The following is an 18084-nucleotide window of genomic DNA, read 5'->3' as shown; positions in this document are numbered from 1 at the left end:
CAGCGCTGGTCAACCGTTCGGTCACGTCAGTCAGCCCGACATTATTGTAGTAGGTGGCAACCCCGTCGTGTCCTATCTGGATTGGGATGAATGCGCGGTGGGAGTTTTGGAGCGAAACGCGCGGTGAGGGCTTTGGGTGGGACTGTGTAGCCAGATGCTAATGTAGCATGCGTCCGGAGGCCCGCAAAGCTCCCCCCCCCCCTCCCCACCCCTGTTTTCTTACGGATTGTGCGAATTCGAACGTTCAGACCAATCCACGAACATTTGATGCACGATGTTGGATGACAAAATAAATGTTCAGACATTTAGAAGTATTTTGTTGCACGGTGCTGAAGTTTCCTAACTGCATCCTGATTTGGGCTTTGGACGGCCAAAACTTAAGTATTTGTAAGTTGCTTTAGGACCTGCATCATCAACATGCTTCATGTCGCCTCACCCTCCTCAAGCCGCCACCTTTGCAGGTGAACCATAGCCCTCGGCCACCCCCTAACCCCGCCGCCTTCTTCAACTCTAGTGAGCACCGACAACACCGCATCCACGCCGTCCCCCACTCCATGTCACTCCCGGCTCGGCGTCGCCAAGGACACTGCGGCCCAATTCCAACTCAGGACGTGCGCGCTCTCCGGAAATCAAATATCAAGAGTTGTAAATTCAAGCGATTTACCAGTAACAAAAGCCAAAAATTTAATTAGTTGATGAAATCAATTCAGTCAGTCTGAGATTCACAAGGCTGTACCTGAAGCTTTTAAAACAACGAATCGGTCATTTTTCTAATATGACGATTCGTGTATTTTACCGGATACTAGAAGATTATGTGGGTTGATGTAAAAAACAGGGTCTGTCTAGAACACATCTAAATGTGCCATAGTTATTAAACATCTAAATGATCTAATGAAGCATGAATACAGTTTAGTCTCACACACATCTCAAGTATGAAGATCACACCACGCTATACCTTGGCTTACACGATGCTTCTTCTAGCACTGTTATAATCAATTACTGTAGATGACAAATTAGAAGATGTATGTATAATAAATTGAGTGGCACATATCACAAATTATAATATCGACTTGATCTACATTCTGTCAATGGATTCTGCATCTATTTTGGTTGGTACTACGAGTAACTTACTTTCTCCGGAACCTAAACATCTCCATGGCGTGACTGAACGACGAGTCCTCCCCCGCCGCCTCGGCCCGGGCCCTGGCCACTCTGTCGATGATCCCCTTGACGGCGACGTCGAAGGCGTCCTTCACCGTCTCCAGCTTCGACCTTGGGTCCGCGTACACCAGCCTGGGTATCAGCTTTATCACCTCGTCCCGCATCCGCTCCACCGTCTCCGGCGGGATCGCCCGGAGCACGGCCTCGATGCTCACGTTCCGCGACCGCACGCCGTCCTCCGGGATGAACACCGAGTACGTTTCGTGGTGCTCCGGGAGGTGCCACCTGTACTGCAGGTACGCCGACACCGGGTGGAAGAACACCGGGATGCAGCCGGCCACCATGGAGTCGAACGCCGACCGCCGCGTGTAGGAGTCGCCGGTGGGCTGCAGGCAGAAGGTGGCCCTCTGGAACAGCCGCATGATGTTGCCGGGGGTGTGGCACTGGCTGGTGCCGAACGCGCAGCCCAGCTGCCGGCACGCGTCGGAGGCCTCGCACTGCGCGATGATCTGCTGCCGGATGTTGTACGGGTTGTCCGGCCGCGGTGCGCCGACGAACGCTATCAGCGACCGGCGCTCCAGACCGCGCACCCTTTCCTGCCACCGGCGCACGTCGGCGTCGGACCTCGGGTGGAAGTAGGTCGGGTACGGCACAGCGTACTCCCGGCTATGGGGCACCCGTGACACCTCCAGCACCAGCACCGACATCTCCCGCCCGCCCGGCATGTTGAGCAGGTTGGTGCCCCAGCTCGGGTTCATGTTGTTGCTCCGCCGGAAGTCAAACCCCGTCCTGCCGGCGACGAGGAAGTGGTCTCTCCCGCCCGCGCGCGCCCACTCCGGCCGGCGCATGAGCCAGTCCGTGAGGTCGACCGACGCGGCGTCCCTGGTGGCGTTGTCGTAGCCCCAGTGGTAGCGCACGAAGTCGAAGCCGGCGTAGAAGGGGACGAAGACGGCGTTGGCGAGGGCGGAGTGGGTCGTCAGACACTCGTACTGCCACATCCGGTTGTGGAAGATGGCGTCGAGCGCGAACTGGTGGGTGCCGTACCAGCCGTTGTCGCCGGTGAAGTCCCCGTCGAGCGGGTCGGCGAGCGGGCGGCCCAGGCCGGCGTTGCTGACGAAGCCGCACATGTCGGGCCAGCGGTACTGGTCGCTGGTGTTCTGGCAGTCGCGGAGGATGTCGGCGTTGAAGCGCGGCGGCAGGTCGTGCACGTAGACGTACCGGCCCCGGCACGGGTCGGCGCTGGCGCCGTCCAGCACCGTCGCCCTCATTGCCCCGGCGCTGAGCGCGGTGAAGTGGTAGTAGAGGAAGGACGCCCACATGACGGTCGCGAGGACGAAGACGAGCCGCAGCGACTGGAACGCGGCGCTCCCCTGCGTGCTGCTCCTCTTGTCCGGGCCCTTCATCACCCCGTGCTCCCGGCGCGGCCGGCCACCGCTGCCCTTGTGCGCGGATCTGATCAGCTGGCAAACCATCCGCGAATCAGCCAAAAATAGCGAAAATGGCTAAGCAAACACGCACCCCCAGCAGAAGCGAAGGAGCGCAGGCAAAGCATCTACGAGGAGGAAAAAAAGGTAATTAAGCGGCATACTGACATTGGATACAAGCTCACCAGTCGCACGACAGAGCTCGCGGCGCCGATTTGCATGCCGCGGCGTGCAGCAACTATATATAGTACTCCAGAAACGGCAAGCAGATCGATCGACAGGAGGAAGACGAAGACTAGTATAGTTTATACTTATAAACCTAAAAATGGTGTAGATCGACGTCGCCGGGAAGTCGGGGCGATGAACGAGCGACGAGCCGCCGGGAGTGGCGGTGCGAAGGAGTAGACTTCACGCACGGTGGAGTTCGTGGGGGATTAGTTGACTGGGACACTGGGTGGTAGCTAGCCTCGTGGAGCTAGTGGTTGTTTCACTGCTAACCACCGTCTACATCGATCTAATACTACTCCTAGTTGATGGTGTTTTCTACTCACTGGTGCAAATTAATGAGCGCGGTTCGGCGTGCAGCGTTGACACTTGACGCTGGACAGTGGGAATTTTAGTACTAGCGCGCACATTAATTACGTGCTTGCTTGTTTAGGCTGGTCACAATGGACAAGAACATAAGTTAGTAACTTACACACTTCCCTAAACTATATTACTACCTCCGTAGTAGGTAGGAACATCTATGTAGTGTCATGCAACAATGTATTTATTAGGTTATAGACTCATTGTTTCTTGGAGTGTGTGATGTTTCGGTAACTTAGCTAGTTACCACAAACACCTCTCTCTTTATTAAATATGTGACACATAAGCAAAATTATATTGAAGTGTGTGTTACTCTTAAGTTCCTCCCCATTGTGATCAGCCTTAGCCATTGCTCTACTGGCCCAAGGAAGAAATTTGCATCCTCCACATGCAAGAAAAGAGAGAGGGGAAGAAATTTGGATCGAGCGTCGGTTGTACACTTGGGCTGTACTGCTCCTGCTTCAGGAGAAGGGAGGTGCGGTGCACGTTTGGTCAACAGAAGCTTGGAGATTAATCAAAGTAAACGCTAATTTCAATCTCCAAGTTTGTATTAATTAACAGTGCTCTGGCAGATCTTGCACCGACGGATCCCGTCGTCGAACCATGGATGGACGGTTCATTGCTGATGGACCACATCCAAGGCATATGAACTCTGACCAATCGGCGCCCGGCTACTAGTTTTTCCTCTTGTTTCAGATCGAGAGCGTCGGTTGCTGGTTAGTTTAAGATGAGACGGAGGCACCTGTCGTTCATTCCTGAGCTCTGTTCGGAATGCAGAGTTTCGAGATTCATGCGTGATTCCTTGTGGGTTGCATCGATCAGGAATGACTAAGGGCATCTCCAGCCGTTGGCCTTTCACAAGGGGCAAAAAATCGTTCCCTGGGGACGCACCGGCGCTAAACCACGCACTGAGGGTGTGATGCCTTCCAGTCGCGGTCCCCCACAGGTTTTTAAAATGTTTAAATTTGGCGCAAACACAACGCAAACACGGGCGAGTTCGTTTAAATTTAAACATATTTTACAAAAAAAAAGAAAAAAAAACTACCGCGGGCTACCCCCGCCGTCTCCCTCGCCGCCCGCCCACGCGGTTCTACATACCGAGGAGGAGGCGTGTAGAATCGCGTGTAGTCACCGCCGCCGCCGTCGTCGTCGTCGCCCCCAGTTGGCGCGGCGGGTTGGACGGTCCGAGGGCATCGTCGTCGTCGTCGCTGTCGAGGACCACGACGCCGTGCTTGTCCTCGCGCCCACGCTTGCGGGCGGCGATCTCGTCCAGGGCCCGGCGCTACCGGACCATCTCGTCGTGGAGGTAGTCGTCCCGCGCCCACCGCAAGGCGTCCTCGTCGGAGAAGCCACGCCGGGCTACCTCCTCGTACTCCGCGGGGAGGCCGGGCTCCGGCTTGGGCTCGACGAGGACGAAGCGGCCGGTGGGGGAGGCGTTGTCGCCGATGCGGACGCCGGATCTGCGGGTGCGCGCGCTGACAGGCGTGCCCTGGGGCTCCGGCTTGACGGGGCGGAGATGAAGGCAGGGGGAGCCGCCGGACGAGGAGGAGGATCCCCCGGTCTCCATGCGCCTCGGGGTCCAGGAGCTTCCCCGGCGGCGTGGGAAGGACGGGGGAGCGGGGTACTCGAGGCGCGGCGTGTTGCCGCCCTCGATGTACTCGAGGACGGCCTCCAACGTGCGCCCGGGCACGCCCCACCAACAGGCTCGACGCCGTTGGTGGCCTCGAGCTGCTCGGCGTGACAGCGGCAGAAATAAGGCTCCCAGAGCGGGCTGTCGGGGACGTACCGTGGTCCCTCCCTCGCCGCACGCGGCAGGGACGAACGGATGCGTGCAATCTCCGCACGCCGCGCCGCGCCGGTGGGTATCGGGGGCATCGGCACGCCGCCGGCGCTGATCCTCCACGCCGCGGGCACCCGCATGTCCGGCGGGACCGGGTACTCGGCCTCGAAAAGGAGGCGAGCCTCGTTCTCGTGAAGATGGTGGTGGCCGAAGCCGTTCGCCGCCGCGCCGTCGCCTGGGAAGCGCTCGGCCATGGGTGTGATGAACTGGAGACGGCGAGAGAGAGGAGAGGGAGGAACGACGACAGCGAGAGAGTGCGAGTCGCCGAGTGCGCTGGGGCGCGTCTTATATAGGCCGAGGCGCCGCCCGTGCGCGAGCGCCGTGAGTACGCGTGGCGGGCGAGGGAGGGCGAGGTACGCGCGTCATCCGGTCTTCACTGCGCCACCCGTGAGGCATCAATGGCGCAGGCTGACCGGCGCGGCAGCGCGGCAGCTTTGGCATTGATTTGCCGCGGGAAACGAGGCGATGAGGACGACGAAGGGGCGAGAAGAGGGTAGAGTCGCTAACGCGGCGGTCCCGCGGCTGTTTCGCGCCAAAACAGTTCGCCCCGGCGCCCCCGGGTGTCCCCAGCGCGCCGGGTTCGGCCTGGGTCCGCCGGCGCTGTTTTCGGCCCAAGCCGGCGAAAATCGGGCTCCTGGGGGCGCGACTGGGCCGATTTTTCGGCGTCGGCGCAAAAAAAACGCCTGGGGAGGCCTTCCTGGGGGCGCGGCTGGAGATGCCCTAAGGGTCTGTTTGAATCCTTTCGAGCTTCTAACTTCACGAACTCCACGGTTGAATGGTTGGGCTCCAAGAAGCTGGATTCTTTCTCTTTTTTTTAGGGAAAGAAAAGTTGGATTCTTTAAGGTGAGCCCGAATGCGGTGCAAAAAACAAAAGCGATGTCGGCCCAGTTTCACTGAAAAGAAAATATGGAGTTCACCCATATTACGGCAGAATGCCACTGCCAAAGAAAACGGTTCAGCCGCTCCCACCTGAATCGGTATGTTTCTCCAAAGAAAGAGATAAATGAATACCTACATACCCATCTCCTTCAACAGGTCTCCCTCTCATAACCCTACATCCAGGGCATATTTATTCCCAAGGTGTTTTGGTGATTGATGACAATGCATTTGCGGACTATCGTGTGTCTCGAATATTTCAGATGTTTCATGACTAGGCACAAGACGGTTAGGAGCCCCTCGAAAATTATTGAAGAAGGCGTTTTTTACGTTCATTTTTTGGTGGATTTGAGTCGTAGGAAAGCCGTACTATTAAGAAGAGGTCCGCTTTGGAAAGGTTTGGGTGAAATCGTCACGTACACGTTTACTCCTCTTTGCATCGCCTTTCCTTTAGCACTTTGGAGCATCCTTCATTTCTTCTTGTTTGTGCGAAAAGTAGTTTTCCTATCTGTTGCTGTTCTGAGGCTTGCGGTAGTACTGCTCTTCGTAGTGGTAGTACCGCAGGCCCCTGCGATAGTACCGCATGCCTTTGCGGTAGTACCGCAGGTGGTCACGGTAGTACCGCTCCTTGGGAGCCATAGTACCGTGAGCCCTGGTCCGGCACAACACCAGTAGCGGAAGTAGGAGCGGATGTAATTTTTTACATCCGCTCCCCGCGCGGTACTACCGCTTGCCTTCAGCGGAAGTACCGTGTCAGACTTTTGCACTATTTGGTATCCAGCGGAACTAGCCACGGACGTTTATTTGTCCACGGCCTTCCTAGGCCTGGTCCAACTCTGCCTTGCGGTAGTACCGCAAGGGTGTGCGGTAGTACCGTGAGGCCTTGCGGTAGTACCACTTGGCAGGCGCGGTAGTACCGCTTGTCGCGGGCTGGTTAAGTGGATAACGGTTAGATTTCTCTCTCCACTATATAAGGGGTATCTTCTTCTCCGAGTTGACCACCTCTTCCAACCCTAAGCTCCATTGTTGCTCCAAACTCCATTTCCGCCCGATCTCTCTCCCTAGACAACCAAACTTGTTGATTTTCTAGGGATTGGTTGAGAAGGCCTCGATCTACACTTTCACCAAGAGAAATTCGATTCCCCCCACCAATCCCTTGTGGATCTTGTTACTCTTGGGTGTTTGAGCACCCTAGACGGTTGAGGCCACCGCGGAGTCATATTCCATTGTGGTGAAGCTTCATGGTGTTGTTGGGAGCCTCCGATTAAGTTGTGGAGATTGCCTCAACCTTGTTTGTAAAAGGTCCGGTCGCTGCCACCAAGGGCACCAATAGTGGAATCACAGTATCTCGCATTGTGTGAGGGTGTGAGGAGAATACGATGGCCCTAGTGGCTTCTTCGAGAGCATTGTGCCTCGACACCGCTCCAACGGAGACGTACTTTCCCTCAAAAGGAAGGAACTTCGGTAACACATCCTCGTCTCCATCGGCTCCACTCTTGATTATCTCGTACCTTTACTTGTGCAAGCTTATTTGTGTTATTTTCCTTGCTTGCTTGTGTGCTTGTTGTTGTTGCATCATATAGGTTGCTCACTTAGTTGCATGTCTAGACAACCTACCTTGATGCAAAGTTTAATTTGGTAAAGAAAAGTTAAAAATTGTTAGTTGCCTATTCACCCCCTCTAGTCAACCATATCGATCCTTTCAATTGGTATCAGAGCCTCGTCTCTTTACTAAGGATTTTGTCATCCGAAGAGTATGGTTGACACCATAGACGGTGTGGAGGAGCACTCCGGTGTGAATCCGATCTCGTCTACGGGCGATGAGGGAACCTCGGTCTCTCGTGAGGAATTCAATGTGGCCTTGGGGACATTGGGAACCTCCATGACGACCGAGGTTGAAAGCATGTTTACTAAATTCATTGAAGGGCTTAAATTATCCACCACACCGTTGAAAGTGGGTGATCCCACTAACAAGGTGACGGATGCTAACTCCGACAAGGGGGGAGCTACTAGTGAAAAGGCTCCCTCCTCTAGTGGTAAAAATGGCACCGACATCTTTGCCCATGTGGAACCTCCACTTGTTTATGGTGGACCGATTCCTTCCACTCATTTGAATCATGCCGGTCCTCCCCCTAAGATTGTGAAAAATGAGGACTTTGATTCTTGGATCTATCGATTTAAGTGTCATTTAAATCATGTGAATACTAATCTTTGCAGAATCAATGAAGAAGGTTTCTATCCACATGACCGAAGCAACTTCACTCCAAGAGAAGCCACGGATAATCAATTCAATGAGAATGCTCTCTTCATCATCCAAGATGCAATTCCACCCGAAGATCTTCCTCACCTCCGGCCCTACGCCATAGAAAAAGATGCATGGCACCAAGTTGTTTCTCTCTACTGGGGAAGCGCAAGAATTCAACACTCCCACTATGAAATGGTGCAAGATGAAGCCGATGAGTTTGCTATGAAGGAAGATGAAGAACCTCGTGAGCTTTATCAAAGAGTAACCAAATTCGTGGTTTCACTCCGAGATCATGGGAGCAAGGACACGGATGACAATTGGATCAAGCGCAAATTCCTCAAGGCAATGATGCCTTGCCACAAGGCTATGTCCTCCGTCATTCGTCAAAGGCCGGACTTCCACACCTTGTCCTCAAGTGAAGTGTTGGATGAGTTTGTGGCTATGAGCATCTTGGACAAGATCGCGGACAATGCGGTGCTTCGATCTCAAAGGGCAAAGAACCCCAACCTTGCATTGAAGGCCAAGGTTTGTGTTGAAGAAGAAGAAGAAGAAGAGGAAGAAGAGGAAAGCAACCCCGAAGATACAAAGTATGCCTATCATGAACACATGGCACTTGCTTCAAGGCAATTTTGGAGCAAGAAAAACTCAAGGCCAAACTTCAACAAGAACATCTCAAGTGGCACGAAGAACAAGCAATGTCTGCGGACTTGCTATAATTGTGGCAGTGTGAGCCATTTTGTTGCCGAGTGCCCGTATGAGAAGAAAGAAGACAATGGTGGCAAGCTCATCCGAAAGGACAAAGCCAAGTCTTTCCCAAACAAGAGCAACTTCACCAAGAAGACCCCTCACAAGGCGTTGGTGGTTCAAGAAGATTACTATGAGGATGATGATGATGATGAAGATGGTGAGTCGGTTGCCATGGCCTCCGTTGCCATTGCAACAACTCCACGAGTGTCTCTCTTCGACTCACCAAATGAGAGCATCACCGCCAAGTGCCTCATGGCTAAATCCACCAACAAGGTAACCCCCAACATCAAAACTACCATCATTAATAATCCCTCCTTGACGGATTGCATTGATGAATATGAGGGATCTAGTGTGGAGGAAAATGAGTTTGAGTCCTTTATGGGTAAACTCAAGGGTAAATCCAAGAAGCATTTCGTTGCTCTCTTGGAACAACTTGGTGAAGCCAATGACATGATCGAGGCTCACGAAGATACTATCTCCAAGATGGAGGGGCATAGTCATGACTATGCCGATGAGATTCCGGATCTTTCCAGTGCTCTTGAGGAAGAGTGTGGTCTTCGTTTGGCTCTTGAGGAGTCACACAACGTTGACCGTGCTAAGTTAAAGAAAGATTCTGATCATTCTCTTGTTGTTTCTCATGTGCTAAACTCCGAGAAGGCCAAGCTTGGGTTGATCTTGCTAGACTCAAAGAGGAGTTTTACCTACTTGAAAAGGCTCACAAGGTCTTGAAGGGTGCTCATGCTATCCTCAAAGAGTCTCATGATCAACTTCAAGTAAAGCTAACCAAGGAGAAAGCCACTTTTCCTCGTATGATGTTAATTGATAAGGCAAATGCTACTAACCCATGTTGTGAGCATGTGCATCTTGTTTAGGAGAACGCTAAGTTAAAGGTGCAACTTGAGAAAGGTCTTGTGTCTTGCATACAAGGCGAGAAGAACCTCAATGACCTTTTGACCAACCAAAAGGGAGTTGTGGCCAAGGAAGGGATTGGGTACGTGCCCAAGTCCAAGAACAAGAAGAAGAATGACAAGGCCAAATGACCTCCTCCTCTCAAGCAAACCTTTGTGAAGGAGGGAGAGGGTGCTACCGAGGAGAAGGAGAAGAACACCGTGAGGGTTAGTGATGCCAAGAAGGGCAACACTTCCCTTCCCAACAAAGCCGGCAACTTTAACCCTTATGTGGTGTGTCGTGCTAGAGATGGGCATGTTTATGCCAAATTTGTTGGTTCTCCTTATGAGTACATTGAATGGTCTATTTGGGTTCCTAAGACCCTTGTTACTAACATCAAAGGACCCATTACAAAATGGGTACCTAAAACCAAGCATTGATCTCTTGTAGGTGTTTGTTTCCGGTGGGGGTTCATGGTTGCTCGATAGTGGAGCTACTAATCATATGACCGGAAGCAAGGACTTGGTGGTGGACGTGCAAAAGATTCCATCCATGCCCACCAATGTCGAGTGGGGTGACGCCTCGTCCTCTAAGGTATTGGGACTCGGCAAGGTTGTCATTTCTCATGATCTTATGATCGAGAAGGTCATGCTTGTTGAGTCCCTTGCATACAATTTACTTTTCGTTCGTCAACTAGCACTCATGGGTTTTGCCTCCTTTTTTGATGTTGATACCGTGGCCCTCTTGTGGAGCAAGACTCTTAAAGTAGCCTTTGTTGGGCATGTCGAAAATGGTCTCTATGTGATCAACTTTTCGGAGCGACTCACTAAGACCGCGACATGCCTAATGGCTAAAATTGACGTGGGATGGCTTTGGCATCTCCGTCTAGCCCATGTCAATATGAGATCTTTTCAAAGTCTTCTCAAGGGGGACCATGTCCGTGGACTAACAAATGTTAGTTTTGCCAAAGATCGTGCTTGCAGTGCTTGTATCGAAGGTAAGCTACATGAAAAGGCTCACCCTCCCACGACTATCATTTTCTCGAAGAGGCCTTTGGAGCTCCTTCACATGGATCTCTTTGGGCCTCCATCTTTTGATAGTCTTGGGGGTAGGAAGTATTGCTTGGTGATTGTGGATGATTATTCAAGATACACTTGGGTATATTTCTTCAAGAGGAAGAGTGAGACCCAACAAACCGTTATCGACTTTGCAAATGAGGCTGAACGTCAACACAATGCAAAGATCTTGACAATAAGAAGTGACAACGGCACCGGGTTCAAGAACTACACCTTGGATGAGTTTCTTAGTGATGAGGGGATCAAGCAACAATATTCCGCACCATACACCCCTCAACAAAATGGTGTAGCGGAGAGGAAGAACCGGACGTTGGTGGATGCGGCAAGGACCATGATGGCGGAGTTCAAGTCTTCATACAACTTTTGGGCTGAAGCCATCAACACCGCGTGTCATGCATCAAATCGGCTCTACCTTCACAAAGGCTTGAACAAGACTCCATATGAGATACTCACTAGGAACAAGCCCAACCTCAAGTACTTCCGGGTGTTCGGGTGTAAGTGTTTCATTCTCAAGAAAGGTGTTCAATTGTCTAAATTTGAGGCTAGAGCTCATGAGGGCATATTTGTTGGTTATGCTACAAACTCCCATGCTTACCGTGTCCTCAATAAGTCCACGAGACTTATTGAGGAGACATGTAACGTGGAGTTTGATGAGAATAACGGCTCCCAAGTGGAGCAAAGTGGCACTTGTGATGTAGGTGATGAAATTCCTCCCACCATAAGAATAATGGGTGTTGGTTTTATCCTACCCATTGAGGAACCCCTTGTGGCCGAAGGAGAAGGACAATGCTCCACTCATTTGGAGCCATCACCGACCCAAGGCCCACATGCTTCCGAAGAACAAAGTGAAGGCCCTCAACCTCAAGAACAAGACCAAGGGCAAGGTCAATCTCAAGATGATGTTGTAACATCAAGTGATGCCCAAGGTCAAGTTCTCTCCTCCGAACAAGTTAAAGATCAAGAGCTTCTTCGAGATCAAGAACAAGCTCAAGACGGCGCTCAAGATGATCAAGTGACCACTTCCTCGTCTCACCCCCGAGGAGGAATTGCAGCGTCGTGCCGCCAAGATTGCTTCCAAGCACTCCACTAAGGATCATCTCATGACAAATGTGCTTAGAAGCTTAAGAAAGGGGGTAAGCACTCGTAGACAATTAGCAAACTATTGTGAACATCACACGTTTGTCTCTTGTGTTGAACCCCGAAAGGTCTATGAGGCGCTCGAAGATCCGGATTGGGTCAATGCCATGCATGAAGAACTCAACAACTTCGAGCGCAACAAGGTGTGGAGATTGGTGCCAAGGCCAATGGGGAACCACAATGTCATTGGAACCAAGTGGATATTTAAGAACAAGCAAGATGCTCATGGGATTATCATTCGCAAGAAGGCCCGTTTGGTAGCACAAGGCTACTCCCAAGTCGAGGGTATCGACTACGGTGAAACCTTTGCCCTGGTTGCTCGTCTTGAATCCATTCGCATGTTGATTGCATATGCTTCTCATCATAACTTTAAGTTACAACAAATGGATGTGAAGAGTGCTTTTCTTAATGGTCCCATCAATGAGTTGGTATATGTCAAGCAACCCCCCCCCCCGGTTCGAGGATCCCTACTTTCCCGATCATGTGTATCAACTCGATAAGGCACTCTATGGCCTTAAACAAGCCCCACGTGCATGGTATGATGATACGTCGCCAAAGTATCTACTCTTCCAAACACTTTTGCCCTTGTTTTGGACTCTAACTTGCATGATTTGAATGGAACTAACAAGGACTGACGTTGTTTTCAGCAGAATTACCATGGTGTTATTTATGTGCAGGAGCAAACGTTCTCGGAATGACCTGAAACTTCACGGAGACACTTTTCAGAAAATAAGAAACATACCTGCCAAAGATGAAGGCCAGGGGGCCCACCACCTTGCCATGAGGGTGGGGGGCGCGCCCCTACCTCGTGGGCCCCCTATTGCCTCTCCGACCCCAACTCCACCTCCATATATTGAGTTTTGATGAGAAAAATCAGAGAGAAGAAATCATCGCGTTTTATACGGAGCCGCCGCCAAGCCCTAAAACCTCTCGGGAGGGCTGATCTGGAGTCCGTTCGGGGCTCCGGAGAGGGGAATCCGTTGCCATCATCATCATCAACCATCCTCCATCGCCAATTTCATGACGCTCGCCGTTGTTCCTGAGTAATTCCATCGTAGGCTTGCTGGACGGTGATGGGTTGGATGGGATCTATCATGTAATCGAGTTAGTTTTGTTAGGGTTTGATCCCTATTGTCCACTATGTTCTGAGATTGATGTTGCTATGACTTTGCTATGCTTAATGCTTGTCACTAGGGCCCGAGTGCCATGATTTCAGATCTGAACCTATTATGTTTTCATCAATATATGAGTGTTCTTGATCCTATCTTGCAAGTCTATAGTCACCTATTATGTGTTATGACCCGTTAACCCCGAAGTGACAATAATCGGGATACTTACCGGTGATGACCGTAGTTTGAGGAGTTCATGTATTCACCATGTGTTAATGCTTTGTTCTGGTTCTCTATTAAAAGGAGGCCTTAATATCCCTTAGTTTCCGTAAGGACCCCGCTGCCACGGGAGGGTAGGACAAAAGATGTCATGCAAGTTATTTTCCATAAGCACGTATGACTATGTTCGGAATACATACCTACATTATATCAATGAACTGGAGCTAGTTCTCTGTCACCCTAGGTTATGACTGTTACATGATGAACCGCATCTGGCATAATTCTCCATCACCGATCCATTGCCTACGAGTTCTCCATATATTGTTCCTTGCTATTGCTATCATCACTACAAAATACCAAAAACATTACTTTTACTACTGTTACCTTTTGCTACCGTTATCACTACTATCATATTACTTTGCTACTAAACACTTTGCTGCAGATATTAAGTTTCCAGGTGTGGTCGAATTGACAACTCAGCTGCTAATACTTGAGAATATTCTTTGGCTCCCCTTGTGTCGAATCAATAAATTGGGTTGAATACTCTACCCTCGAAAACTGTTGCGATCCCCTATACTTGTGAGTTATCAAGAGCATTTTCTGACGCAGTTGCCGGGGAGCATAGCTCTATTCTTTGAGTCACTTGGGATATATATCTGCTTATCATTATGAAGAACTTGAAAGATCCGAAAACCAAGATCTATCCCTCAACTACGAGGGGAGGTAAGGAACTGCAATCTAGCTCTGCACTTCATTCACCTTCTATTATGAGTAAGTTTGCGACACCTACACCTACTTATGCTATTTGTTCTGATATGTCGCATGTTATTGATGATGCCACTTCTGCTATGCATGATACTTATGATGAAACTACCTCTATGCCTAATACTACTATGCCACTTAGTGATTTTCTTGATGAAGAACTTGCTAGGGCTAGAGAGATTGAAAATATTGAATCTGATGATACTGATGAAAGTGATGATGAAGAACCACTTGCTATTCCTAAGGGTTATGTTTTTGATCAAGATGCTTCTTTAGCCATTTTAGCTTACAGAAATAGAACTGAACTTAAAAAATTATTAGCTAAATGGAGTAAGCAATCTCTAAATGATAGCATGAAACCAGACCCTACTTTTGCTACTTCACCTATCTTTGTTACTAATAAGGATTATGAATTCTTTGTTGATCCTGATATAATTACTCTGGTTGAATCTGATCCTTTTCATGGTTGTGAATCTGAAACTGTTGTGGCACATCTTACTAAATTGAATGATATAGCTACCCTGTTCACTAAAGATGAGAGAACTCGCTACTTTTATATCCTTAGAATATTTCCGTTCTCATTAAAGGGTGATGCTAAGATATGGTATAATTCTCTTGATCCTGATTGTGTGCGTAGTCCCCAGGATATGATTTATTACTTCTCTGCTAAATATTTCCCTGCTCATAAGAAACAAGTTGCTTTAAGGGATATATATAATTTTGTGCAAATTGAAGAAGAGAGTCTCCCACAAGCTTGGTGGAGGCTTCTCCAATTACTTAATGCTTTTCCTGATCATCCTCTTAAGAAAAATTAAATACTTGATATCTTTTATAATGGACTAACCGATGCCTCCAGAGATTACCTGGATAGTTGTGCTGGTTCTGTTTTCAGGGAAAGAACACCGGATGAAGATGAAATTCTATTGAATAATATGTTGACCAATGAAAATAATTGGACACCTTCGGAGCCAATTCCTGAGCCTATTCCTAAACCAACTCCGAAGAAGAGGCCTAATCTATTTCTCAGTCCTGAAGATATGCAAGAGGCAAAGAAATTTATGAAAGAAAAAGGTATTAAAGCTGAAGATGTTAAGAATTTACCTCCTATTGAAGAAATACATGATCTTAATTTACCGCCTGTTGAAGAAACATATAATCTTAATCCTTTACCTATTTAAGAAACTCATGGTCTTGATAACCCGACACAGGTAGTAAAGGTAAATTCTCTCTATAGATATCATAAAGCTGTAATCCCATTTACTAAAATTGCTAGCCCATGCTTAGTTGAGTTTGATAAATTTATGGCTAAGCAAGAAGACTTTAATGCTTATTTTGGTAGACAATTAAAATACAATTCAAATATGCTTGGACACTTGGGTGATTATATGGCTAATGTTAAAGGTGAACTTAAACTTATTAGTAAACATGCTTCTATGGTTACCACTCAAGTAGAACAAGTACTTAAAGCTCAGAATGATTTGCTCAATGAATTGAACAGTAAGAATAATGATAATGCTATCAGAGTTATGACTAGAGGTGGTAGAATGACTCAGGAACCTATGTATCCTGAAGGCCATCCTAAAAGAATTGAGCAAGATTCTCAGAGAACTAATATAGATGCACCTAGCTCTTCTAAAAAGAAGAAAAAGAAAAATGATAGGACTTTGCATGCTTCTAGTGATACTATTGTTGAAATACCTGAGAATCCAAATGATATTTCTATTTCTGATGCTGAAACTCAATCTGGTAATGATAATGACATAGAAATTGAACCTGTTTTTGATATTGATAACCCGCAATCAAAGAATCAACGTTATAATAAGAAAGACTTTGTTGCTAGGAAACATGGTAAAGAAAGAGAGCCTTGGGTTCGGAAACCCATGCCTTTTCCCCCCAAACCATCCAAGAAAAAAGATGATGGGGATTTTGAGCGCTTTGCTGAAATGATTAGACCTATCTTTTTGTGTATGCGATTAACTGATATGCTTAAAACAAATCCTTATGCTAAGTATATGAAATATATTATTACAAATAAACGAAAGATACCGGAAGCTGAAATTTCCACCATGCTTGCTAATTATACTTTTAAGGGTGGAATACGAAAGAAACTTGGAGATCCATGAGTACCCACTATACCATGCTCCATTAAAGGAAACTATGTTAAAACTGCTTTATGTGATCTTGGAGCCAGTGTTAGTGTTATGCCTTTCTCTTTATATCGTAGACTTGATTTGAATAAGTTGACACCTACTGAAATATCTTTGCAAATGGCTGATAAATCAACTGCTATACCTGTCGGAATTTTTTAGGATGTGCCTGTTGTAGTTGCAAATGTTACTATTTTAACGGACTTTGTTATTCTTGATATTCCCGAGGACGATAGTATGTCTATTATTCTTGAAAGACCCTTTTTGAATACTGCAGGGGCTGTTATTGATTGCACTAAAGGCAATGTCACTTTTCATGTTAATGGTAATGAGCATACGGTACACTTTCCGAGGAAACAACCTCAAGTTCATAGTATCGACTCTATTGGAAAAATTCCATCGATTATATTTGGAGGTTTTGAATTTCCTCTTCCTACTATCAAGAAGAAATATGATATTCTTGTTATTGGGGATGTGCATATCCCCGTTGAGGTAACATAGTGTTACTCGAAGTTTCTCCGGTTCCATGTTATTCGGAATGAGTTCGTTAACAAGACTTGATCAACCTTGTTAGTGGATTCCTTTTGATGATCATGAGATGGATGAAACTAGAAGGCACAACTTTCTGTACCCCACTTTTACTTTCTGTTATTTATATTAAATAAAATAGAAATAAATATTTTTCTGTCTGTTATCTGATTATCCGTGCAATATAAAAATACCTCAAAAATAAAAGTTCTCCAAATACCCTAAAAATTAAATATGATTTTTCTAGAATATTTGAGGATTTATAGAACAAAGAACACACCAGGGGGGCCAACCACCTTGCTGTTGGAAATATGCCCTAGAGGCAATAATAAAAGTATTATTATATTTCAATGTTCATGATAAATGTCTTTTATTCATGCTATAACTGTATTATCCGGAAATCATAATACACGTGTGAATACTTAGACCACAATATGTCCCTGGTGAGCCTCTAGTTGACTAGCTCGTTGTGATCAACAGATAGTCATGGTTTCCTGACTATGGACATTGGATGTCGTTGATAACGGGATCACATCATTAGGAGAATGATGTGATGGACAAGACCCAATCCTAAGCATAGCATAAAAGATCGTGTAGTTCGTTTTGCTAGAGCTTTGCCAGTGTCAAGTATCTCTTCCTTCGACCATGAGATCGTGTAACTCCCGGATACCGTAAGAGTGCCTTGGGTGTATCAAACGTCACAACGTAACTGGGTGACTATAAAGGTGCATTACAGGTATCTCCGAAAGTATCTGTTGGGTTGACACGGATCGAGACTGGGATTTGTCACTCCGTATGACGGAGAGGTATCTCTGGGCCCACTCGGTAATGCATCATCATAATGAGCTCAATGTGACCAAGGTGTTGGACACGGGATCATGCATTACGGCACGAGTAAAGTGACTTGCCGGTAACGAGACTGAACAAGGTATTGGGATACCGACGATCGAGTCTCGGGCAAGTAACGTACCGATTGACAAAGGGAATTGCATACAGGGTTTGATCGAATCCTCGACATCGTGGTTCATCCGGTGACAACATCGAGGAGCATGTGGGAGCCATCATGGGTATCCAGATCCCGCTGTTGGTTATTGACTGAGAGCGTCTCGGTCATGTCTGCATGTCTCCCGAACCCGTAGGGTCTACACACTTAAGGTTCGGTGATGCTAGGGTTATTAGGAAGACTAGTATGTGACTACCGAATGTTGTTCGGAGTCCCGGATGGGATCCTGGACGTCACGAGGAGATCCGGAAGGGTCCGGAGGTAAAGATTTATATATGGGAAGTTGTCAAACGGACACCGGGAAGTTTCGGGGTCATACCGGTATTGTACCGGGGCC

General features: G+C 48.2%; 1 protein-coding gene across 1 annotated transcript; it reads right to left on the bottom strand.

Annotated features, from left to right (window-relative positions):
• Positions 1 to 725: 725 nt before the first annotated feature.
• LOC123084270 (xyloglucan galactosyltransferase KATAMARI1 homolog) lies at positions 726 to 3923 on the bottom strand. The gene is made up of 3 exons (XM_044505962.1): positions 3913 to 3923; positions 2754 to 2991; positions 726 to 2621 (listed from the first exon to the last, which is right to left on the bottom strand). Exons 1-3 carry the CDS (start codon positions 3921 to 3923, stop codon positions 1128 to 1130), a joined length of 1743 nt encoding a protein of 580 aa, XP_044361897.1. The 3' UTR covers positions 726 to 1127.
• Between the last annotated feature and the right edge of the window lie 14161 nt (positions 3924 to 18084).

Source organism: Triticum aestivum, chromosome 4A, assembly GCF_018294505.1.
Source record: "Triticum aestivum cultivar Chinese Spring chromosome 4A, IWGSC CS RefSeq v2.1, whole genome shotgun sequence".
Taxonomy (NCBI): Eukaryota; Viridiplantae; Streptophyta; class Magnoliopsida; order Poales; family Poaceae; genus Triticum; species Triticum aestivum.
This window is presented reverse-complemented; position numbering and strand designations above follow the sequence as displayed.